The 27,625-nt window shown below is 34.6% G+C and overlaps 1 protein-coding gene across 2 annotated transcripts in view; it reads right to left on the reverse strand.

Annotated features, from left to right (window-relative positions):
* hth (Meis homeobox homothorax) overlaps positions 1-27,625 on the reverse strand; it is a 516,737-nt gene that overhangs the window by 176,179 nt on the left and 312,933 nt on the right. For both annotated transcript variants that reach the window (XM_089640857.1, XM_089640856.1), the window contains one exon: positions 1,839-1,987. In XM_089640857.1, coding sequence (XP_089496983.1) covers positions 1,839-1,987 — 149 coding nt within the window. The remainder of the gene's footprint in view (positions 1-1,838; positions 1,988-27,625) is intronic.

The following is a 27,625-nucleotide window of genomic DNA, read 5'->3' on the forward strand; positions in this document are numbered from 1 at the left end:
TTTCAGAAGGGGAGATTCATATTTTATTCAGAATTTGGTTGTGTTTTTTAAGTCTTGCGATGTATGCGTTTTATTATATTTAAAATGTGAAATAGAAATTACCTGAAAGCAGATCTTTTCAGGATTCAATAAGATTATTATTTCTATGTTGCTATTATAATTGTAATGCGCACCCCCCGAGGTCGGTAGTACATTTAAGCCGCAATCCATCAGAGAGTACTTTCAGGGTGAAATTGGTATTTATTTTAAAGTATTCCACACACTGGGTACACAATATTCCATCCACCCGCCCCGAGTATTATTAACATGGGAAAAGGCAAAGCCCCAGTCCTCCCCGCTCCACCTGCGTCCCTGGTTGTATTGCACAGGGATGGGGAGAGAAATCAGTAAAGTTATCGTTAAATAAATTTTACGACAGTTTTAAGGTTTTATTAAATTCATTAAAATATAATCAGGGGATATACTAATAGAACGACACAGAAATAAACTTATCAATTTGAAAGACAAAGAATTTTTTTATCAAGTTTGGATAATATCGAGGGTTTAAAGTCAAATAACGTTTTCTGCAGATGTACTACTTTACAGGAGACTCAACACTTTACCTTTACGTTGTCTCAATATTGGAGGCATATATTTAGTTGAAAACTAAAATATAAAGCTATTATTTTATGCTTTCATAATAAATAAAATGATTTTAGAACTAAATATCTTCTTTGTTGAGGCGAAAAGAGAGTAAAATTCCTCTTTTGGAGATAATTTAGTTTGACTTCGTAAATAAATGATATTAAAATAATCTCATTTGTTTACACCAATGATAATAATAAGAAAATTATCAACATGTTCAAAAACATAGGTATAGTTCTTCATCAGAATATAAAGAATACCCATTAAAAAACGCACTATTAATAGTCTATTATAAACAATGTTGGTTGTGTAAATTTGGTTTTAAATAATGCCACAAAAGCATTTTTGTAATTATTTAATATATTGAACGGAGATATCCCATCAGTATCTAGCCTTATATAATACCGGTAACTTGCTGATCGCCAACGACCAAGCAACAGTTCATAACGTTTAATGGTGGTTTTTTTCAAAATTTTAAGTTAATTTTTAAGTGGAAGATTTTTAAAGTTCTGTTCAAACAACAAGCCTATAATGATATAATAACAAAACTTGATTAGGACTTTCACAGAACCCGAAAATGAACGTTGAAAACGAATTGTTCAAATTCTGTGAAACTACCCATCCTTAGGACGGGTTATTTCAGAGAATTTGAAGAATTCATAAAATTTCAAAGTTAATTTCCAAGTTCTGTTATTATATCAACGTGGGCCAGTTGCTTCACAGAACTGAAATAATAATAGAACTTTCATAGTCCTTAAAAACTAACGGTGAAATTTGAAGAATTGTTAAAATTTCAAAGTTGATTTTCTAGTTCTGTGAAGGTTCTATTCAAGTTCTATTATTATATCATTAATGGCCAGGGGCTTCACAAAACTAAAATAATAACAAAACTTGAATAGAACCTTCACAGATTTAAAAATCAACTTTGCAATCTGATGAATTGTTAAAATTCTTTGAAACAACCCGTTCATAGTTTTCTTAATTTATTCGACGTGAACTTTTTTTGATTTACAGTCGTGCTCGGGGACGATGACAAGTTATCGATAAATCCTTTATCGATTGACCGTGTTATAAACCCAGGATATGAGACTATCAAGTGGATCAAATGCATGAGTCCTAGACGAATATTTACAACGTATTAAGAAAGTTGTGAGAGGTTTAGTGAATGTTTGATAGTTATTTTACACAAAAAAATTAAAAGTGTTAGAACTTACCGTTAAGTGTTGAAAAAGCCACGCTCTGAGGATGTTGGTGGCCACTTTAGGGAAGATTCCTCTTTTTTTCTGGTTTTTCTTTCCATTCGTATCATCGTCCTCCTCTCCCGTACCCTCCCCACTCCCAATACTCGCATTACTCGCATCGCCTGAAACAAAAAATATACATTTAAAAAAATTGCAAATGAATTATAGACAAGAAAATGCTGTTGTTTAAATTCACTAAACAATTTATTTCTGACCCTAAAGAAAACCTAATAAACATCGAATACAAAATCGAATGCCTGAAAGTGTCCAACGCTCAAGACATTTATTTTGTAAATACCCATCGCTCGAGTGAAAGTCTCGATTTTTGGAGGCAATGGAACTGTTGTGAGGCTGAAGGAATAGGGAAGAAAATAAGATGGAAAGAGGAATGTTGGTAAGTATCTGGTTTTCAGTACTTGTTATTAAATATGGTTATTGCCGTTTCAAGCAACGAACGTTTCGATTATGCATAATGGTCTTTCGCAAGGTTTGTACTGACCACCCTGGAACGTTTTATAAAAATACTTCACATTATTTTATTTTAAATATTGATCAATTATCATGGTTTTAACCCGCAAACTCTGGAAATCCAAAAAATCAAGTGTTACAGGCCTTGAACATTTTTTAAACAATTTCAATTAGTGCTGTTTGAAAGTTTGAAGTCATTGTCAATGAATAACACCTTCCACTCTCCACCGTCAATGCCTTCCATTAGGCGTGCGCCCCAAGTCAGCACCCACCCCCACCCGCTGGAGTGATGGGGTGTGGGATGAGGGGGTGGGAGAGTTGGGAGTTGGCACACCTTTAATGATTGTTTCTTATCGCCTTACGGAATTGCCGTGCGCTTTGCATTTAAAATGCTGTTTTAACTAATTACGACAGATAACGCGCCACGGAACTACACTGCGAGCATCGGCCAGCGCTTTCCAATTCTCGTAATGTCACGGAGAATACTTGAAGTCAATTCTTATTAATTCTAATTAATTAATTCAGATAAGATGTTATGGCAATTTAGGAGTAGGTAGATATCAAACGAGACCCAAAACATATATATATTCATAAAATCACTAGGATTTTAGGTAAGTAAATAATTTAACATAAAAATTTCCCGTAGGTACTGTGCCAAATACCAACGTAATTGTTGTAATCATTCTTGACAGTTTATTCCGCAAATTTGCACCCTCAGTATACAAAATATATACGCTTACCGAAATCAAATAAAAAACACAAAATAGTTTGAAAAATTTTTGTAGTAAAACTTTTCTTACAATTTTTTTACTGGAAAAGTTATAAACGTTTTTTATCAACTATGTTGAATGTCTCAAAATGAGAAATAAAAAAAAATTGTTAAGTTATGTGTGAAAAGCTATTTGTTTTGTAAGAAGGGTGGTATTTCCCAATAATCACGACCACCTCCTAAATATAACAAATAATTGTTGAACTGTTCAAAATATTCAAATTTCTTAAAATAAACTGCCTCTGGTTTTATGTTGTATTTTAATGTTATTTTTTGTCCTGTTATATATTAGCAATATTTATGCTGTTTTTTCTCTTATTTATATATTATATATTTAAATTATAATCAATTTTTTATGAATGGTTCACTAAATTATTATTTTTTTTAAGTTGACTGCGATTCACAAGTGCTTTATATTTTTATTATTATTAAGAAAACCACGAAAATATTAAGCACTTTAAAATGTTTAAATCAATTTTGTACGAAAATTAGTATTTACTGTATATTTTTAGCTTTGTATATACTGTATATTTAAATTTTAATCAATTTATTATGAATAGTTCACTATATATTTTTTTTTTAAGTTGACCGCGATATACAAAAATTTTATATTTTTATTAGTGTTGACAAAGCCACGAAAATATTAAGCACTTTAAAATGTTTAAATCAGTTTTGTACGCAAATTAGCAGTAATAACTGATAACCGTTTGGGCACCTCTGTCCATAGGGTTCCCGGTCACGTCTTGCGGTGGTAATGCTATGCTCAAAGCAAACTTTTAATGTTCTGTAATTGAATCTGAGTGAATGTCGGGAGTCGAGATCGCGCCGCTGAATTTAAGTTCGCCATTAAAAGAAATGCAGATTGTTCGATTCGTGTTTTACCATTATTATCTAGGGGCAAAAGAGAGAGAGGGCAAATCTTACACTTCTTCAACTACCAGTGCAAGAAAAATAGTTTATTTTAAGGTTCTAAATTTAAACTTAAAAAAAAAAAAATATTACTAAATTTAGTCACTTCGGTTTTGCAAAAATAGAGAAAACTTGCAAAAGAGGTACCTTTTAAGTTCACGCTTGTTATGATAGAACCTTCGATTACGAACATAAAAATCAATACAAAATTGATTAACAAATACTAATATTTTTCATCGGATAGTTCAATAGCATTTTCACGAGCATTTGGTTCCTTAGAACAGACAATTTGCCTAGCTAGGAACTAATATCGACTTAACAAGACATAACTTGTACAATTTTAATTAAAAAAATATATATTATATTTTAAATTTATTATTTGCACGATATTGAAATATTTTAACCCCAGATTGGAAAATTAATGTTTAACTAATTCTGTATATAGGATCATATTCTTCAGGGCTGAAATACGCTGAAACAAGAGAAACTTATATGCTAATCATCAACCCTTGGATAGGTCGGACGGCTGGTAGTCAGATGAATAGAGTTGAGGCGATGCACTACGTAGCGATGCAAAATCATGTGTTTTTGGTTTGAAAATTTGGTCGCCTAAAAATATTTCAGATGCTTTAATTAAATACTGTGAGTAGAATACATCCTGGCCTTTGAAAAAATCGAGTATTTTTAGATAAGTCTTTTAATAAGCCCTGAAAAAATAATGTTTAAAGCCCGTGAAAACTGCTTTAAAGTTCAAAATCTCCTACTTACGAACCCATTTTTGGTTTGGTTTTTATAATCTGTTAAATTAAGTTATTGATAAAATGATCGAAAAACATTTAAATATTTGTGCCTGAACATCCACAAAAATAAATAAAAGGTACTTTTTGACCATGTTTTTTTTCTTGCATAAATCAAAACAGGTGGACGGTGTTAAGCGGGAATTTAATCCTTATCGCCATCTACGTAAGGTGTGTTATTGATAGCGGCTCGATTCAAAATATTACACGACGACGTACCTACCTAGTGCATCGCCTTAAACAACTACAGCTGGAACGTACTAACTTCCTATTCGACACATATTCGTGAATAGTGTCTTGAAAATATTTGGGTTCAAATGTTCATAAAAATGCTACACAATGCATATGACGCTAATTAACCTACAATCATGTCGTATGCGTAGGTTGACAGAATGGATTAACCACCACACATCTCTATCTTGAAACGCACTCCTTGCTTTATTCACATTCATACATATCAACTCTACTTTGCCACTCATCATCTAATAAATGTAATATCGACAATAAATGTGTTAAAAATAACAACAGTAAAATAGACAATGTACAGGGTTTTCCAATAAGAGGTGTTATTTTGATATTCAACCGTAAAAGATCAATGGTTTCGTTGCTTGTGTGGCACGTAGCGCCGTCTTGTTGAAAGTAAACGTTGTCCAGATCAATACCATCCAATTCAGGCCATAAAAATCATTAATCATCTCTCGTAACCGCAATCCATTCACCGTAATTGTTGCTCCAGCCCCATTTTCGAAAAAGTAAGTTTCAATGACTCCGCCGGACCATAAACTGCACCAAACAGTCACACGTTGAGGATAGAGAGGCTTTTCAACAATAACTCTTGGGTTTTCCGAGCCCCAGATGCGACAATTTTGTAAAAACGCATCTTCTACAAGCTTGAACTTCATAAAAAATGTGTATATGTGAATTGACTTAGCAGGTAAGAATTTATTCTCTATCCGTTTGTTCACAATTAGTCAGAGACCAGGAACTCATCTGTACAGAGATATTGAGGTGATGTTTTACAAAAAAAGCTAACAAATTGTCCATTTTATATTATTATACGTCACGTCATACATTTTCTTCTGTAATTCTGATTCTTGACGTGACCTATACATTTGCATATGATTTACATCAAACTAGATACCTAACTAAATAAAATATCTTTGAAAGAAATAATTACAAGAAGGCATATTCTTGTAACCATTTCTGTTACAAGAATCTGTCTTCACAAATTTTATATGTTAAAGAATCTGTTTTCTCAAATTGTATTTGTTAAAGAATCTGTCTTCACAAATTTTATATGTTAAAGAATCTGTTTTCACAAATTTTATTTGTTAAAGAATCTGTCTGCACAAATTTTATTTGTTAAAGAATCCGTCTTCACACTTTTTATTTGTCAAAGAATCTGTCTTTACAAATTTTATCTGTTAAAGAATCTGTCTTCACCAATTTTATTTGCTAAAGAATCTGTCTTCACAAATTTTCAGTAATTAATTTTATTTGTATCTTTCTGTAACATTTGGATAGATTACGTAAGTTGATTTGTCTTGTAGCGGAATGCTCGAATGTTTCCTCATTTCTCATTTATTCTCTCCCACATCCAGTTCAATTAAGGCATTACAGTTAGGAACCGAAGTCACCCATTCCCCGCCTACATCAATCAAGGGAAGAAAACACATTAGCGTAAAATACAGTATACCGTGTCACAAAATTGCATTCCGTACCCGTATCGGGCACAGGGGCGCCCGGCTAAGGGGTGCGACAACTCTTAACGCAATAAAGCAAAAATAAAATATTCATTCGGCAAACAAATCAAATCAACGCGCCCGGGCGATGTATGACGCCCGAATCGGATTATGGCGTTTAATACTTTATATTGCATGGAGCGCAGCTAAAAGCTTCGTTCCCTGAATTACTTGTGCAGTTCTGTAGTCTGCACCCCAGGTCACTGTTCACTGTTCACTGTTCGCTGTACCAGATACCACTATATTCATATTGATTTGTACGTATACTGCTGCGGTGCATGTGGTAGTTGCTGGTTGCAGTGTGCATACTTCGGAAGGTCACTGCTTCTTTTAACTAAGACGATTAAAACTAGCTCATAAATTTGAATATTTAAAACCATTTTTTTTGTTAAGCAGCCGACAGAGAACTCTGATGAAATTTACTCGTTTTTTCGATGTTTTACGGTCAACGCAAATGTTATTTCTATCACATCTTGTGGCGCTTTGAACGGCACGGAGAACATGAGTCTTGTTAATTTATTAAGAAACTCTTCAAAATATTTGGAATCCGGTTAAAAACGGGATTGCAGGCCTTTTTTTACATAAGAATGTAGTAAAAGTTTCATCAGAAAGCCTGTAGCAATAGTCATTTTTCTCCGTGGGTAAAAAAGACGCTATATTATTAGACCTAAAATTTTAAAAAAATATTTAAATTTCGCTGTGCAAATTTTAATCTACCACCTTTGTCCTTTTAAGATCTGAGAAATTTACAATGTTCATCAATAATTTTGAAAACAAATACTTGTAATAAAAAATTATAAATATATTTAATTAAAGTCACGGACATCTTGTCAAGAGAAACATTTGAATTCCATAAGTCACATGTGTCCTTCTCCCGGGGTAAACTATTTTTGTTTATACTCATCCGCTTAGTTCCAAACTGTAGCAAGTCCACCGATTCCCACAGTAAATAACGACTCCTATGTAGGGCGGCAATAAAGCTCGCATCCATTCCCGCCGCCCCACTTTGGGCGCTAGCAGACCGATATGGATAGCCTAGGGTAGGTCCCGCTAATGTAATGATGGATCGTAGGATTAGTTCAAATCGTTCCCCGAAAGTGCACATTGGATAGATACATAGGAAATTTCCCTGCATAATGCAATTTGACTCCCCTTCTTTTGCATCAGAGATGGAAGAACGCGAAGGAAGCAGGGAGTTGATTGATTAGTTGGAAGGAAATATTGAATGGGTTAACGTCGCACACACCCATGCTATGGTGTGCTTGCTGGGAATTACTGTAATCAACTCAGTATTCAAATAAGACGCGTTTTATATGGCGTAATCTTATACTTATAAATGAACTTTCTAAGTTAATAATAAAGATAATAAGTGTTTTATTATCTTTTTTTGTGTAACAAATAGATATAATGATATCCTCACTGGGATCTCCCGTGCTGAGGATTTCATTTACATATTATGTGTAATTTAATTATAAGAAAATTAATATTTCATCAAAGTTACAAATGAATTTAATTATGAACATATATCATGCAATATAATTTATTTTTTTTAATAATTTTAAAACAAGTAAGATGTTTTTTGATATATATAGTTGCATTAGAGTTATTAGAGCTTTAATCTTATACTAATAATAATAACATGGCATTTATATAGCGCCGTTTAGTGTCATTTCACTTCAAGTGCGCTTTATGTTGGTCTTCCACTAATATCTCAACGGAACTCCAATGTTCTGGTCACAGTATGAGATGACAAATGCCGCGTTCGCGATAACGCGACAAACGCGAATTTCACGATTTACACTAAAACTGCGAAATTCGCAATTTTCGGGCAAATGACGCGAATTATCGTATTTGTCAAGAAAGTTCTTGGTATATTAAAACAAGAAAATAATTGTAAAGTTATTATTTTTTTTTAATTTTCTATTTTGTAAAAAAAAACTACTTTCCGATATTTTAGCTGCATAATACTAAAAATTCAACATAATATCACTGTAACGCTTTTCCTCCAAAATAAAACTGTTTTCATATAAATTCCACGAAAAAAATCGTCCAAAATAACGCGAATTTCGCCGAAAAACACTGCAAAATTTTAAGGTCCCTACAATCTTTTTTATATTAGCTATACACAAGAGGCTCTGTGTAAAATAAATTCCAGAGGGGCCTATGTCATCTTTGAGGATGCTGTGTGGAGGGTATTTTTAAGTAAAGGACTGAGAGGAAGTTCGGGAAGGAAAAGGTAGGAATAGGTGGTTTGGAATCTGGGGATCAATGTGTCCAGGAGTGACTGAAGTATAAATACATCTTATTGATGGGTCGAGAGTGTCCGGCTGGAGTGGTCAAACGCCATAATAATTATTTAATCAATTGAAGATTGTTAGAAAATGTAGTTCAGATAGACACTGTGTCTCATAATTTCGAAACTACGTGACAGGTGAGTTGTCTAAAACGATCTATGTTTTGCGTAGTATTTTAGGACAGTGTGATATTTGATTGTGGTTTGTTTGTGAAAATGTTTGTACGAGTTCAATGAAAGGTTTAGTGAAATAAATACATTTTATTTGTATAGATACTTAACCTATTTTCGTATTCAGGGCCCTCATTCTATGGGCCCCTCCGTCACCTCGTCGAACCAAAACTGACACCAGAAAATAACACAAAAAAGGGTCTCACCCTCTTCCTCCCCGAATAATTTGCCTCTCTCTCTCCCGCCCGCGCGTGACTCATTAACTTACAACCCCACTCACCGCACCCCCATTACATCCATGGGGAGAGATGAACCACTCCAGGACACTGTACGAGCCACCCATCATCTCAGACCAAATCAATCCTTCTGCATCAGTCTAAAAGGGATGTATTTCTTTGACTGCCATAAATCACGTGGAATTTTGAAGCAATTTCTAACTTTAGAAGTTCGTTCTAAAAGAGCCTATCGATTGAAATACTTTTACACAAATTTGAATCATTTTGAGCAAGTAGGGCGACTACTTGAAGATATTTTCGCGTGCGTTTGTTATTTAAGTTGGTGGTGGTTTCTATAAGTAATGTCAGAAAGCATTTTAGGCATTATCGACACCCATTACGAGACCTTGGAGATCTGGCAAACTGATGCACCTAAAATTACACAGTCCCCCATTTGAACAAATGAGCACCCAGAAGTACGTATGATGTACTACCGAAAACGGCTCGTTCGAGCATTGATTTTAATTTAAATTTTAATTGTAGTTTATTCCGGGATAATACTCTCCAACCCTTCTGCGCTCCTGGTACCGGTTTTCCCTGTGATTCGGTCGCTGTTGTTTTAGCAAACCCTTTTATGTTTGGAAGAGTAATGCATCGATGTGTAGTTAATGGCTTTTTGTTTGAGTCAGGGGGTAAATGTCCTTAAATAATCAAAGATAGGGGAGCACAGATATTTATCTAAATCCCTTTACCGAAACCAGGTTAATGATAACGATCATTTGAATTAGTCAGCTACATAAATCGTGACTTTTTGGTGATGTTTCGATTTCAGCAAATTATTATTTCGTGATGATTATATTAGGCATTTGGAAAGACGTGATGGAAAAAATAAGTAAACTCAATTAAAACTGGCGATTACGCCTCGCCGAGTCCGATCTCAATGAAAGTCGTGATATCGGGATTGGAAAGAATTATCTGATACTCAACGAGAGATCTTACAGATACAACTTTATATAGGTATCATTTCATTAGTATCATAGAAAAATAGATTTTTTATATTTGAAAAGATACCTATTTCATAATTTATGAAAATTATGCACAATGCTTAAGCTACATTGATTGTTTCATGACCTATTCAGCATTCACGTAAATTTTGTTACAGTATACGCGAGGTGCGACACGAGGTGAACAAGTATCCAGGATTGATGCCTCTGTACTCACTGCTTACTGCCTACTGCCGTGTCTCCCGGTGTAAAGGGATCAGCTCCCAGGACAAGGCGCACAGAACGCGGATTTTATTGTTACGATCATTTTTAGTGGCACTTGCTTTTTACGAGGTGGCTTCCTTTACGCCCCTTTACCCCTCGTTTAGAGAGATGACGAAATTTCGCACCCGTTTTTTGATGTTCACAAACTCGGCCTTCTCTTTCTACCGTCAATGTGAGAGATGGGTATCAGAGTTTATGCTGCCGAATCGTCTCATTTTTGGGGTCGCGTGAATAAGTTTCGCCACTCTGTTGCTTTGGTACGTAAAGTTTACGAGACATCGGTTCGGATGAAAGGAAATGTTTATGTAATTGCGAAGCCATCCCAGACAACGATCAGACAACCCGGATTGTCTAATAGGTTGGGATCACCGATTCGGGGTAACTGCTGGAGATTACTACAGATACTACGGTACTCAGATACTCACGCAGGAGGTGAGGCTTTGGAAGGAATCGGGAGAAGAAGTTTCATGCACGACACAGTGTTGAGAAGGTCGGGGATGGCAGGAACAATATTACATATTATTTCAAGTTATTTGTTCTATGACATCGCTGGGAGTCAGGTCTAGAGTTATATTTACATAAGAGATATTTCCGACACTTCAGGCAGCTTCCACGTTGGTCTCGCCACGACTCTCGATGCACCTCCGCCGGGTCAATAAATAATTTCGGGTGTTTAGTTTAGAGCGCCAATGAAAGATTTAGAGCGCTGACTATGGAGATGGTCCTAGTGGCCGCTGGTGCTATAGAAGCGGCAGAGCGGGAATCCATCATTCAAGTGGCCCATTTTTACGTTATGCAAGTCTCTAAGTGGCCCGTATCAATACAGACCGGGTGTTTACTCCTAATGAAATATACCATGTCGTAAATCACAAGTGCGGAATGGTTTCAAGAGTTGCCTCGTTGTTTTTACGCTACGCATCCTATGTATTTGGTTTTTTGTTCTCTCTCTTCGAGTCTCCTGCCTCAGCCGCCCGCGCGTTCCGTGGCACTATTTCTAGAACACATTCTATTAGACACTAATGGATAATGGACCCCAATCATATGGTCGTGAAGAATATATTTAAATCCATCTAGACAAGAAGCAATAAGCAGATTTTAGACATTGCCGTTGTTTATTTTTGAATTCTTTGCCAATGGTGTGTAAGGGAACAAAGAAACTTTAATAAAAATTATACCTACAAAGTTTGTCGAATACGTAATTTGAACTCAATTAAAAGCCTGTAAAAAATTTTCCCACCTGTTTTGCGGTTCCGCTATCAATTACCGACCTGGGTGTATTATGAGGTGGCAGAGAGTATGAACCGTCACTCACGCGCTGATCAAATTAAAAACAATATTTCTATGATGACGCGTATTTATTTGTACAGTTCAGGAGCTATTTCCCGGTGGTCCGGGAATACGAGCAGTCAAATAAATTTAGTTTGTTTATTTTCATCGTGTTAAAAAGTGCTTCAATGGCTATATAATGTATGTTGATGATTGCATTTTTAAAGGTTTGACTGACAGGCCCATGTCACTGGAAAAAGCATAAAAATCATTCGGAATACTATTCCAGAATAAAACGATCCATTAAAATTATTTGTACAGATTACTGCTTTAAATCGTTCGTCTCGATGATAAATTGTATCTACAGGATATTCTGTTTTTGTGCAATCGAAACCCTGCATACCTTGAGACAACCTCCGTGGTAGGTAGTAACATCCATGGTTCTTTGTACTGAGGAACATTTTCAGAACCGAATGTCGAGAAAATATGTTATGGGTTTGTTTTAATTTGTGGGTACATATAAATTATATGCATAACCGTTATACTATAGAAGTTCAAAATTAGGAGGGAACTACTAAAATTTATTTGTTTTTTCACGTTCTCAATAAAACGGTTATGTACCAATACTCGTATATTTGAAGATTACAAATTTGACGTTCATGTAAGTATAAAAGGTTATGGTGGCAGATTTGATTTTTTGTGACATACGTCAAAAGGTAGTCACTGAACTGTTTGTAAGTGACCATAAAAATATTGATAGCCAATGCAAAATCGGTAGTTGAGTCCCTCTATTGACTGGCGCGTTCTGATAGGCAGAAGTCCTAGTTTAGGAGTATAAAAAAGAGCATGGGATCTCCCACGACTATACTTGTTAGGATTAAGTATAGTTCCAAATATTAGTTTAAAAAAATGTGTGCCTTCGTGTTTTACGAAGGTTCGTCTCAATACCGCTACTTGAACGTGTTCTTCGTTAGCAAACAATATATCGGCATACAAAAGTCATTCTCATGAGACACTATGTATGACATAATTGTCCTATATGTAACATGACAATGTTTTGTAAAGAGGTAACCAAAATCCACACTTGTACACGTCCTACATACGAATATCTTGGTTTGGCTGTTCCTTATACGAATTTACCGAAAGTAAATATTATATGATGGTACATACTATAGAAGATACATTCCACCGACGGTTTTCATTTAATCAAGACGCAATCAAAGGCTGGCTGTTCCAATTACGTGCATCGACTAATATCAGTTGTCTGGTTGGTTGGTTGGGGCAGTGGGAATATTGGGTATAGGTGATGGGCTCCGAAGGTACGACGCGATCAGAGACGCCCATCGCCCGTCGATTCGGGAACGTGATCAGAAAGCGCGGAACAAAGATTATTTAAAGTTAAAGTCAGCGCTGCGAGTAGGTACCTAACCATAGATAATTTAACGGCGCGGGTCTTGCTCGCTCGGTGCTCGGGCCGCCCCGAGGGAAGTCTAATGACCGGCTCTGTCCATCAAGTTTGGCCAATCGCCGCGAGAGACCTTATGGGCTGGGGTCGGGTCGTGAGCAATTATACGCTAGTTGCTAGTGGTCCATACCGACACCGACCATTTCTCCATACCTCCACACTCCATAGCGGGCTCAATCCCGCGATCACAAATGCCAGATTTGGGAGTTTTGAAACTCCGCTCTATGCCTCGGGTTCTACAAACTCGCTATTTACTATTATAAACATAACTGCTATCTTACCATTACACCACTTTCGTTATTGCGCTGTACGACAATGTTTCATGTTGCAATACACCTGCATACCGCCCATCAATGGGAGCAGTATAATGGAAAATCACGTTGAAAAGTCACAAAAAATTAAGTCAACGTGTCATTCCATATTTTATTAAATCAGACATCAAACTACTTACTTGCAAGAGAAAAAACTCAAAAATAATAATAAAATTTATCCAATTCCTCAGCAGAATTAAAACAAGTTTACAACTGTTTACTTGCCGAGTGAATATATAAATATTCTTCTGTTTAACCGACGTAACGAGCCATTTTATGGCAAATGGTTTTAAAATTCCGAGCCCATTTTGTGCTTTTATTTATGGGAGAGTATTATAAAAATTCAATATTCAATATTGCTTTTAAGCACTATCTATCGAATGCACCGCGAACGGGGGTGCAGCAAATGCAACGGGTTCGTATGTATGCCTTACTGCCTGTTATCCGTTGCCGATAGGCCAACACACTCCATATGCCACACACCTAACAACCAACACATCTACTGCTCTCCTATTACCGGCTAAAAGGTTTAACAAATTGCATTCTCTAAAACGAGTTGCGACACAGCGTTATTTAACTTTGCATACTAAATAGATTCACCAAGTACGAATAGCTTAAGTGGAAATCTCACCTATAAAAGTTCCTGTGCTCCTGATACAACTATTACATAGCGAAACTGAATTTTTTTATTCATTTGGCATGTCATCCATCTATTTGGTGTTCTGGCTACAAAATTTCATTGTATTTATAATTTACTTTTTTACGGCAATTAAATTCTTGTTGTCTTCTTCTTTCACTGGTGAAAGTGAAAAAAAAGTTTTGTTTGTGATAATAATACCTACATAAATTTATTTAATGAGTGCACAAGAAAGATGGTACAAATATTATTCATAATTGGCGAAACTTTTTTATGCCCGGTGCCTCCCTAACTACTGCGATAAAACATGTTGCAATATTTAAAAAAAATATATATTAATATGGCTGCTTCACAAGGTGTTTTAATAATTTTTTAAAACAAGGTCATATAAAATTATATAATATGTACCGGTCTTGTTTTTTATACGCTATAAAACGATTGACGGCGAAAGATTCCCCCCGAGCTACGAAATTAAGTCAATTTCTGGATTCTTACGGTCTGATGGTCATTATTTTATATGATGTGAGAACGATATTTAAAAAATATTGTAATAATTAATAATTATAAACAATATCAGGACTGAGTATTCCAAACACTCGCTTGTACCTAGGTTGCATGACGTTAGTAATAGATACGCAGATGTGGCAGATCTATTTAACTGCACGCAAGGTAGGTACAAGAGGGCTATGCTATCAAATCTTTTCAATCAATATTAATTAAATCTAATTCTACCTTATTTGCACTATAGAAACTTATGTACTTGTATCTCTTGTTTACTTACTCTCTAATGTCATTTCAAATTCAAATGCCACATATATTTGTAAATCTTTTTTTAAAATATTTCTACGATTTTAACTGCGACATGTTATCATTGCTTATGGTATATTTATACCGTTGATATTAAATAAAAGTAATACCTATATTAATCTTGTTAACAAATGTTCGGGTAATTTTAATTGAATTTTATTTGCAGGTTTTGTAGAAAATCTTTCTTGGGTTATGATCTTTAAAAGGATTGAGAAATTGAAAAGCCACGCTGCACGCTGCATGCGCAGTAAAGCCATTCCAGATAGCTAACATTCGATGATCCCAATGCACCCCGGCTGGGTGTGTGGACTCGCGCACCCATATCGTAAAAAGTAACAGGCAACCGAGACCTCCGCGTATTTCGATACATGTGAATATAACATTTCAAACCACCTCCATATATCTCAAATCAGTTTTTACTTTTTATAAATTGTCACATACGTCGTATAAATCATGTCAAGCAGACTCATTATTAGGCGATATCTCTCGCGTGTCTCAGTTGAGAGGTGGGAGGTTGGAGGGGGCGGTGGGCGGCGGGCATCTCGCCCCTATTACGATCCGCGGCTAATAATAGGCGGCCTATTCCGGGACGCGCGTCACGAGGAGACCAGGAGACCACAAGTCGAGAGGAGATATTATTATTATTGCTGTATGTCCGGCATTAGAGGCGGAGGACACCGAACCCGCTGCCAAGAACCGTAAAGCTGTCACTGGGCCGCCATCGCCCCTCCTCACCGCACCCCCGCATCCAACATCCATCGCCCCTCCTCACCGCACCTCCGCATCCAACATCCAGCGCCGTTCCGAGGAAATGTTCAGAGCTGTAATTATTACCACTGCGAGATGACATCTTGCCAATTTTTTTATTCGAGTCGAGACACACTCCAAAATCATTTGGAAAGTGTAATAAAACGGAATTCAATGTTTTCGTGGCTCGTTCGATCGCATCGTTAATCTCAGTCCGCTCGACTTAATTATCTAATATTTTTGACACAATTTATGTTTTATTATTTTAAAAAGCATATTTCTACGAAACCACAATTTAAAATAAATATGAATACGTGATCATTTTACGCTTTCGCGCTTACTATTATAATGATTTATTTCGGAATGCGCGGGTTGCTGTAAATAGGATTAAACGTACGTTGTTTTTGCGCAATCGTTGTTACAAAAAGTACCCACTTGACTTTCAAAGGAATCGGTCGCTCTGTATCAACACTTGCAATGTAAGTCATTAACATAAGTCCCCACAAGACCGCATCCCGATTTATTCTGACCACTTAATTTATACGTGTACTGAGTTACCCATACTATCAAAACACTAACGGTTAGTTCTGGCTGCTCTAATACTCGGCTCGAGTTTTTGCGGGCTGATTTTACGCACAAATCAACAGAATAAACTGAATAAGTGGAGCAAAGAGCAGAGTTGACAAGACAGGAGCAGGTGCGAATGGTTTAGAGCTTCAATTGTTTTCTCCCATCTCACGTTTACGTGTTTTGTTTATAATTCAGCTCGCCAGAGAGTAAATGTTGAAATTTATAATTCCCCGGTGAAGAAAGCTGCCCGAATAATTTGAAATGTGTTGACAAGCAAATGGATCCTAGTTTCGTAGCGTACGAGGACGTCTGCTTAAAACTTATCCCATTCGGGCGATTTATTGTTTGTTTTCATACACTAAACATTAAATTGTTCAACCATACTTTCATTACAGAAATGTGACGTCACGACGTGAGTTTTCAGAGTTTAATTAACTTTGGAGGAAATTTCAAATGCAACATATATGAAAGAATTATCGCGGCTCTTACATGCAAACAAATGCGAGCTTTTAGTTTATAACTGTGAAAAAAATTCATGTGCTGAAAGATTTTATTTCAATTTGATTCTGATAAATCTCTCAGTTCGACGATTCCAAGATCTGGATTGGTTATAAGTTATAATATCAACATTTAGAATTATCAATCAGTCGTATATAATGAAATGAATAATAATATAATTGAAGTAAGATGAACCTTATGACAACAACTTCAAATATCAGATTTTGCTTATTTACTCTGTATATGATTAGCTTGTTATTTGCAATGTATGAAATTTCGTCAAGATTTGTACAAATCACTAAAAATACATTCATTGTTTATTATTATACTGTGGATGGTTTGAATAATTAAATAGTGAACCAATATTTAAAATGGTAATATAATCTTTTGCAATTTTATTAACAACTGGCTGTACCCCGCTCGTCTGTCAGATAGATAAACAATATATAATAAAACATGTTTTTACCTGTCACATGTGACATCTACGTACTATAGGTATATAAAAACACATGCGTTTTCGAATGCAACATTGTGTCAAAATTTTAAAGCAATCGATGAAGAATTTTCGGAGATTTAAGATTTTTAACAAAACGAACATTTTTGTATACAGATAGATAAATATTCAACAAATATTTGTATGGTGCTTATCTTAAATCTCCAAAGGAAAAATCTTCCCTTAAGAGCACCTGAATCCCAAACAGGGATGTGACACTCCAGTCAAGGGTCCTTGAAGTAGCCACATCCCTGCCTCACTCGCAACCCTTGCGGCCTTGTGTTGCTGATAGTCTATACCTATATTCTATACTAGTCTCTATGAACTGCTAGTATTGCGGGAAATTTTTACCCAAAGGAGTGCATTGTGGCTTGCAGGGGAGGGTTCGTTGCATGTGGATGAACATATTGCCGATGTCAACACTTGAAGAGTTGTTCTGAAAGGCTCTGGGGTGATAGTCTCTTCAGTTATTAGGTTGATATCGAATACATACCTAGTGGAAACATGACCTTCGGTAGTTATATTGATACCAAATGCAAAAATGATTTTCAATTGATAGATTAGTAAAAAATACATACAAAATACAAATACCGCTGTCAGTTGTTAGTTCTAAGAATGATATCAAAAGCATTTTAAATGCAAACATATCTATAAAGACTAATATCAAATATATACCAAATACAAACATGATTTTAAGTTGTTGTTCTGATATTATAAAATACAAACATGACTTTCGGTTGGTAGATTTATATCAAATACAAACATGACTTTCGATTGTTAGATGAATATCCTATCCGTTATACCAGATACAAACATGACTTTTGGTTGTCAGATTGATTTCAAACATGTACTTAATAGGTGGGTACAACCATGGCTGTCTTCGCTCATTATTTTGGTTGATTTTTGGGGTTTTAAACCTTTTTATGCTATATCCTTCTACTAAGATTAACAAATCTTCCCTGATGATGAATTATGTGAGTCTTTCTAAATGGTTAGTTCAAGAAGAAGGAGGTACCACAACTCGGTTAAACAAATTAAATAACTTAAGAATCTTAATATGTCTCAAGACGGAAGAGGAGGCATATTGACTGACACATACCACAATACCCATTTTTTACAAATATATTCTATCGTATGTTAGTAGGTATAACCTACGAGTGATGCTGTGGGTGATGTAATGTATATTTAATATGTAAAACATAAAAGAAAATATATTATTTTGAATAGTACGTAAAGGCAAGGTTGGTTGCCTTGTGTTTTGGAGTCTCTCCATCTATAACTGTGGAACAACTTCGACCAACGTAAAGAGGGCACTTTTCACATTCTGTTTTTGCGCTTTGCCATATTCGAAAGCAATTCGTTTTATTTTTTCTCCAGTTCTTCAGTTGCTGTTGGAAATTTAAAAATACTTTCGCAATTTCAACTCGGGTGGAATTCACGATACAGTGTTTCGCTTAACAAATGCTACACCGTAAGCTTTGTGTATGAGTGTGTATGTAGGAAAAAGATATTACTTCCAGCTGTTAGCAATTATTACATGGGGCATACGTTATAAAATAGACTTTTACGTTTATATTTACATATCACATAAGCCAGGCGCGCTTTTCTATACCCCCGCTATACGGTCCTGGCGTCGGTGTTGGAAAATGGGTGGGATTAAATATTCCCCGTTTTTTTCAGCTTTTTTTTTCATAAACGGATTCCACACCAGGAAGAGCCAGGAAAAGCGGTGGCAAATGACAGCCGCATCGCGTTACATTTTATTTTTCATTAAACTAAATTATTAAAATGAATTCAGAAAGAATTTGAATGTACCTACATACTTGTGTACCTATATCTAATCCCATAGAGTTAATATATTTAAATTAACATTAATATATTTTTTAAATTAGACTTGATAAAGTCAAAGATTTTCCTTAAAATAATTATGGATAATTATTTTTTTTTTCAATTTCAAACTTTTTCATTGAAGATTGTTATTATTCTTTCAATAACCAAATATATAACTAACTTATAAACTTAGTTTAGCTCATTTGAAAAATCAGAGACCTAGCTTTAAGTTGAACTTGAATTAAGACGAATGTATCCTCGATTCTATATTTCAGTACCTTGTCAAGTGCTGAATAAACTCGATGATCACAGTGAATGTGTTCGCGCTGAAACAAATCAATTATCGATTGGAGTTAAACAAAGGTAGGCCATAATTGTTTATGTAATGAATTGCCCGGTGTTTGTTGATGATACTGGCTTAATTAGTATATTGCAATATAAACAATATATAATGGTATTATATAGTTATGTATATGTGTATGTATTGTGTATATGTGGTAGTACAGTTCCGGCCGATCGCTCCCATTTGGCAACTAGCACACCGCTCGCTGCTGCGATCGTGGTGGCACGGGAACAATGGCGAGCTTTGTTTTTGCGCCCTCGCATAAATCAAGAGGCGCGCAGTTTGAAATTATTAAAATAAAACCGAAAAAAGGCATATCACAATGAAAGAAATACACGTCCTACAAAAGAGGGCGGTTTTTGGTTGAAACATCCGCATAGAAATCAAGACCCGAACTAATACTGGCGGGGGATGAAGGATAAAGGGCTGAACCCGCGTTTCTGCTTGCAAACAATTGAGCCCTTTTTTAGCAGAAGCGACTGACAATTCCGCGATTACATACTATTCTTGTTTTACCACGTCATAAAGCTTGTCTTACAGACGATACGACGAAGGGGTGATTACAGATTACTGGTTACCATCAACAAATACCCGTACCATAAACACCAATCAAAATCTAGCCATTGAAAGATGGATGATTTTTATTTCCAATTCGTAGAGCATCATCATTCAATTTTCAAACGATTGCAATTATTATTACGCGTGGCAGCTGTTTCACCTTTTGAAAGCATTATAAAGCAGTGATGAAGCCACTTAGAGACGATATATTTATATTATTTTAAAATCGGTACTTATAATGAAAAACAAATTGATTTTACTTTCATTACCTAGGTAGAGTGATTGTTAAGATCAGTTGTCAGGTAAAATATTATCGATGTGTGTTTTAATATTACATAGCTTATATTTAGTTATACAGTGAAATATTTTTATTTCTTTAACTGCATTAAATTTAAAAAAATAAACAATACCTGTGCAATTATTGATTTCAGAGGTAATTAACATCCATAATTAATAATACTTTTTAATTACCCTTTAAAGTTTCTGGAATTAATGCAATGTTTAAATTTGACTAAAGGTCGTCAAAGTAAGTGCAATGTTTTGGAAACACCAACATTCAACCCCTTCCAAATCCCTTCAGCACCACAACATTCCCCAATTAATGATGCCGTAGTTCCATTGGCCCTGGAGCAATTGAGACGCTAGTGCGATATTAACGTAACCAACCAACAGGTAAAATATTAAGACCAATTAAAGCCTAGCCATTGATAAATTAGTGCATTCGAAAGATCGCACCTTATAACATAATATACGATATATAACTCATAGATATATATTTCTTAATACTGTGAAGCTTCTATTACATATTACAGACGTGCTGAATTATCACCCAGGTAATGAACATCTCATTTACATTAAATACACATTTTAAAAGACTCGCAATCTGTTATTTGCTTGCTATAATAATAAACGTATTTTGTAATCGAATTTTTCTAAAGCCTCCCCCTGACTGCACCGAATGAAAAAGTATAATTGATGCAGTTAAAAAGACAATTTTTATTTTTATATGCGACCCGCGTGTCTGGCATTTAGCTCTCCCGTCTACACCTGCTCAATTAGCCACGGAGGTATATCTTAAACAGCTTTCAAAATCACCGCAAAGAGGTCCATTTGAATATGAAAGGAAACCTCTTCATGTGACATTCGAGCCTGGTACCAAGCACTTGTACCAAGAGCGTATACATTATATTTAGTAGGTTTTGTTGTTAGCCGCGCCGGGAATTTAAAGAAATTCTCTAATATGTGTATTCCATGTTTTTTTCATCAGTATCTCTTCTAACAGTTAATTTAACGGCCTCCGTGGTCGAACGATAAGGCTCTCAACTATGAATCCGGAGGGCTCGGGTTTATATCCCAGCGTGCGAATTAAAATGATATTTTATTAATTTGTATATTTCCATAAATAATTCATTAAAAATAATATTATGTGGTTTATTTGCTAGTGAAGTCTACCATTCAGAATTGAAACGTTGCTTGAAATAAATGAATGGCTTGGAACTTTCCAACACACCTCTTCCTTATCTCATTCCCCTCCCCACTATTGGCGATGACGTAGTTTCATTGGTTCCAGAAGATTAGGACCAATTTGGACTGTTGTGCGATATTCAAATAAAAAAATATTAATGTTAATGCTCCGGAACGATTATATTTATCACGCTACTGCAATAATGTCACAAAATTCACTTGAATCACGTTGTATGCATAGAGAATTGCAAGGGTTGAGTGACCAGTGACGACTTGTGGCAGAAATATATATTTTTCATTTGTAAAAAAAATCACAAAAGACACAAAAAAAACTGTGTACATTCTCCGCATTAAATATGCTCAGTCGGGTATGTCCTGTATAAGATTTAAAAAATACATACACGGTGTTCGGAAACTAGTACTTAGTACAAGCGGGAAACTGGTGAATATACATCACACTTGCAGTCGATTTTGTGGTTTATCTTTTTTGATTTGACATTTCGTTTTCCAGTAAATTGAGTCCGAAGTTGACATTTTAGGATATTTAATTTAATAGAATTAAAAAAACAATAATATTACATTCTAAATCTCACTTCAACAAAAAATTGTCTTTCTTGCCAAAGAGATGGAAAAAAATTGAAAAAAATAAAATCAAAATTTTTATATTGAATTTTTCATTTGGGTTATCTAAGTTATGTAGATTTGAAGTTTCTTACTTGATTTCTTGAAGTTTCCGAACACCTTATATATGTAATACAACGGCAATAAAAGCTTCAATTGAATTCAAATCTAATTAGAAACAATAAATTTCAAGTATAAATTAAATGTAACGAGGGGCGAATAAATCAATAATCATAAATTATTAAATCATAAAAGTGTATTGTTAATCCGCACAGCACATAGACTTTGAGTACAAGCTATAAAGCCGTCCAAGCTTAATTAAATGTTTTAATTGAGCCAATCCAATAGAGATATGGGAACCATCCAACTTGCACGTATTAAATATAAGTTTAAGAAGTTATGTAAGTGCTCGAATCAGATTTGTCTAGTCTCGTGTAATTACAATAAATATATCGGTTTATGATATGCCGTACCGCCAGATATTTCCGGACGTTCCAGGAATACAGACTGTGGAAGAGAGTATTTATTATAATAATATGGATATAAAGCGAACGCTGTGGCAAGTGCCCAGATATGTTATTTTTAATATTATAATCATATTTAAATTACTACGCGGTGCTCCTTATGGAAAAAAATACCGACGTTCGAGTGTCTAATTTGCATTTTTTTAACTTAGATATATACGTATGATTTTCAACTAGGTGTACATAAATGCTATTTTCAATAACCACACACCTTATGTATACTTGTTTGACCTTTCTATAATTTTATATAATAAAATAATTACTGGATATATTAGGTTGTGAAAAATCAAAAAAAATGGTGTCCACGCAACGTGGTGGCTTAAACGAAAATAATATTTTATTCATTTGCGTTATAAACGGTCATTATACATTCAATGAGCAGATAAATGATTTTTTTTCTACTGTTGGCTACTTCGGTACATTTCATGTTAAAACGGCCACCATATTTTGCCGGAACCGGAACGTACAAACAAATTTACGTTAAGATATAATGCAAACGTCCAATTATGTATTTTTTTAATCAATAAATACTTGAAAGCGAATTTAACTTGCATTGTGTTTTCATTGGGAACAAATCGGTGTAATGCGAATAAAAAAATAAATAAAAACACATCGCAATTTCGCAACATCCAAGAATATCCATGTATTAACCAAATCTTCAACAATATTATCATCGTGTCAATTAAACAATTCTATTCTAAAACAATACTCCTTTACATTCGTGAACAAAAAGCACTAAAAATAACAACTAAACAAAAATAAACACTAGATTTCGGGGTCAAAAACTTATGCAACAAGCAACTAAAAATAAATTTGGGTAAAAAAGCTTCCTGTACTAGGGTTCTAAAAAATCCCACTCTCATTCAAACACTATGATAACATTTAAAACTCAAATAACAAGCAGGATAAATTAACCAACCATCACGCCATTTCCTCGCAGGGGTGGGCAGAGAGGACGGTCCGCAAAATGAGTCGATTTTGGCACACACTCCTTGCCTCATTCACATTCATTCATCGTCACGTGAGACAATGTACAAAACATAGGGAGATCAGAAATATTAAATATACTAACACCAAATACAGACTGAAAATGAAACAACTCAATTGCGCTAAATAATCATTTTTGAAAGTAACACTACACAACATATTTATAATTTACTTCATATTATACATGGGTAGTACTAAATTGAATAATATCTGAATTAAATCCTCAGCACGGGAGATCCCAATTAGGATATCTTTATTTCTATTTTTCGAAAAAAGGAAGATAATAAATCATTTATTATTATTATTATTATTATTTTGCAAGAACACGTGTTCTTCGTGTTCTGTGTTTATCAAAAATACGTTATTGTGGCCACACGCTTAGTAGTAAAAAACGGAGTTAATCGTATGGTCACCCCATTAATGTAAAATATGGCTCACTTAAATAAGAATGCACCGCAGTCTCAGGCGATGGTTTATGACGATCCGTCAAACTGTTCATCGGGGTATAAAACTATAAATTAGGCACTCCGCCCCCGGGGCGTTTAACGATGGTTTTTAAACCGAATATAAAATAATAGTAATTTACCCGCAACAACCTAAAACCAAACATTTTAAGAATTTCCCATTTCGGGGTATTGGCGAAAACGAGGCGATCGAAAACCTTTTCTCGTAAGTACAAATTAATTCAAAATATCAGTTCACTGTTATTACCAGTGTTGCAAAATGGAGAGCTTTTTAAAATTAACCTTAACTCGAGGCGCACAATTAAAAATATTCGCACTATTGTGTATGTAACAGAGTAATCTTACTGATAAACAGGGTTTTCCAATAAGAGGTGTAATTTTGATATTCATTCGTAAAATTGTAGTCGTTTCGTTGCTTCTGTAGCACTTAGCGCCGTCTTGTTGAAAGTAAACGTTGTCCAAATCAATACCATCCAATTCCGGCCATAAAAAAATCATTAATCATCTCTCGATAGCGCAATCCATTCACCGGAACTGTTGCTCCAGCCTCATTTTAGAAAAAGTAAGGTCTAATGACTCTGCCAGACCATAAACCGCACCAAACAGTCACACGTTGAGAATAGAGAAGCTTTTCAACAGTAACTCTTGGGTTTTCCGAGCCTCAGATGCGACAATTTTGCTTGTTGACGAAGCCACTGAGGTGGAAATGGGCCTCATCACTCAAGATGATTTGCATTTGATTCACTCAAGTGAATTTTAATAATTTAAATGCGTTGTTGAAGCGTGTATCGTCCCATTTTTACTAATGGCGTAGTTTCTACTTGTCAAATGTCAAAAAATGACAGCTTCAAAAGTAACATCTACCGAAATAGCGGACTATTCAAAATAACACCTCTTATTGGAAAACCCTGCATATTGCTAATTTATTAAATATCTGATCAAATTATTCTTATTCCTGTTAGAAAGGAGACTGCATGCCTTAAACGATTTAATTGGCAGTTTTCCTAACAAACTGACGCTAAAACACGCTCATGTGGTCTACATTTCATGCCCCGATATGTGTTATTTTACAATCATATAATCCAACTCTATTTTGAATGTTTGCTCAGAATTGAATGCTTGTCCATTTCAAGCATTCAAGTCTGAATGGAGGTCTTACGCAAAGATACAATATTTTATTTTAAATGAGTTTAAATAACACAAATTAATCAAATAAAATTCAAACACGTCAGGATTTTAACCCACGACCACCAGTTTGCTAGTCGAGAGTCTTACCTCTCGACTACGCTGCTATTTATAATTACGTCAGGTTTTTCCTTTTAGTCTTTTTGAGAAGATGAACCAACTTGTGATTAATTTCTATAAAAATGATGATATTAACATTTGGCTTCTACCCACGAGTCCGTTCCCTTTAGGGGATGATGGACCGTGATGTTTCGTAGTCCAAATATGTCTTCGCATATAAATCATGCGGCGACCGGCGGTAGGTGCCTACCCCTAATAATTCTGCCAGACCGACGGAGGGCCAGATGTGAGAGAAAGTAAAATATGGCCTTTTTATTTTTTAGGCTATCTTTGCTGAGGAAGGTAAATAGCAGGTATTCCGAGCCGGGGCCTTCGAGAATTAAAGCCTGGGACGCTCTGATTACAGTAGACTTGAACTTTCATTCAAAATATACATATATATTTTAACTAACACCTGTCAAATTTTGACAGCACCATTTTGGATACATTTTAATTGATAGATTTCGATAAAAAATGGAAAAATCTAGGTTTATATGCAGTAAGCTATTTTATGGAAATCGTATATCAGAAGCACAACTTGTGTTAAACAATAATTGCAATGGAAAAACGTAAATCCCACTTCAGTTTATAATTTAATATTAATATTTATGAAAAAATATTTTAATATGTAAAAATCATAAAAATATTTTTTAATTTGTTATTATTATACTTATATTTGTTGGTGTGGTTTGACGCTCTGTAGGGAACCTGCTTGCACATCGCGGGTTTTAACTGTGGTTTATAACTAATGTTTATGTTTAGACTTACGACTTATTCAATACTTTGTTTATGTGAAAGCACTTTAAAATGGTACATTTATTACATAAATCCTGTCTACTATTAGCTATGATATATATTAAGATATTCCTATTCTCTACCTAATACAAGCTCTTATTCATTATTTTCTAATGTTCATTTTATAAACAGTAAAAATAATAATTGGATAATTCGTATAGAGCCGTTTTTGTGAAAAATCATCTCAAGAACGCTGTAGAATTTATTAGGAGTTCCTAGAATCTATCTAATTTTATTATTTACAAACAGATGCAGATAATAATATACTTGCCTAACATATAATATAATATATAATCTAATATCATATATAAACCACTACATACTATATTTAACATGCCTTTTTAGTTATATACGGTAATTTATTAGAATAAAGATATTATTTACTATACTCCATTTGGTGAAACCATCAATAAAAAGTCGAAAATATTAAGGTTGGTGAAAAGTCGATAATAAATGTACCTTTGTCGTTTTAATCATATTGTCTTTGCTTTGAATAAAATATGTTTCTATTTAAAAAAAATACTTAAATGTTGTTTTATTTATTTGATGTTGTAACATAAAAAAACGCCATTAATTTACAATTTTTTTCATTGTTGTATTTTAGGCCGAGTCTACTCTAAATAGAAGTCTATGGAAGCTCCCGCCGAAAAAGGTGAATTCCTCACTGAATTCCGACATTCATACGCGCTTCTTCAATTTAGTTTTTTTTTCATTCTTTCTTGTTCCTCCCCAGTGTTCTGATATTGAAATATTTGTAGCAATAAAAGTGTTTTTATTAAAATTCCGGGACATGACATCCCGTTCGTTTGTCACAGCGCAGCGTAATGAATAAGACGACAACAGAATGATTTCGTTTTTATTGTCATTTTCAGAAACATATTTACTTAAAATGAATCAGATGTGTTTTTAGCCATAAATAGGTAGATACCTACATTTTACTTTGGTGTCTACTATTGAAAAAAATCTATAACGCTGTAGAAAAATCACCCCAAAGACGCTTATCCTCTTTTGAAATTATGTTTTTTTGTTGTATTTTGCCAAATTGACAGATCTGAATTGAAACAATAAGGCCTTTGTGGTTAAGTTAATCCATTTTATTGTATTAATTAATTTCATTCATTTCACATATATATCCAGCCAACAATAAAAACACCCTAATATAATAGAACTTCCTTCTTCTTCTGGCGTTAGTCAGATTAGATTTTTAATATTAATTTTAGTTGTAAGTTGCTAAATATGTAAATACTCGTATATATGTCGTTAAGATAGTAGTTATAGGCCTTAGTCGTAAGTCACTAGATATAAGTCTTAGAGATAAGTCAGAAGTTCTAGTATTGACTATTTAAGAAATATATTTGTACAGCGCCCATGAGGCGATTTCTCACGAAAACGGCGCTATATAAATTAGCCAAATATTATTATTAATTACTTAATTTTTTATTGTGTGAAATAAAATCTTGGTTT

This window comes from Hesperophylax consimilis, chromosome 16 (assembly GCF_061612785.1).
Source record: "Hesperophylax consimilis isolate HC1 chromosome 16, BYU_Hcon_1.0, whole genome shotgun sequence".
Taxonomy (NCBI): Eukaryota; Metazoa; Arthropoda; class Insecta; order Trichoptera; family Limnephilidae; genus Hesperophylax; species Hesperophylax consimilis.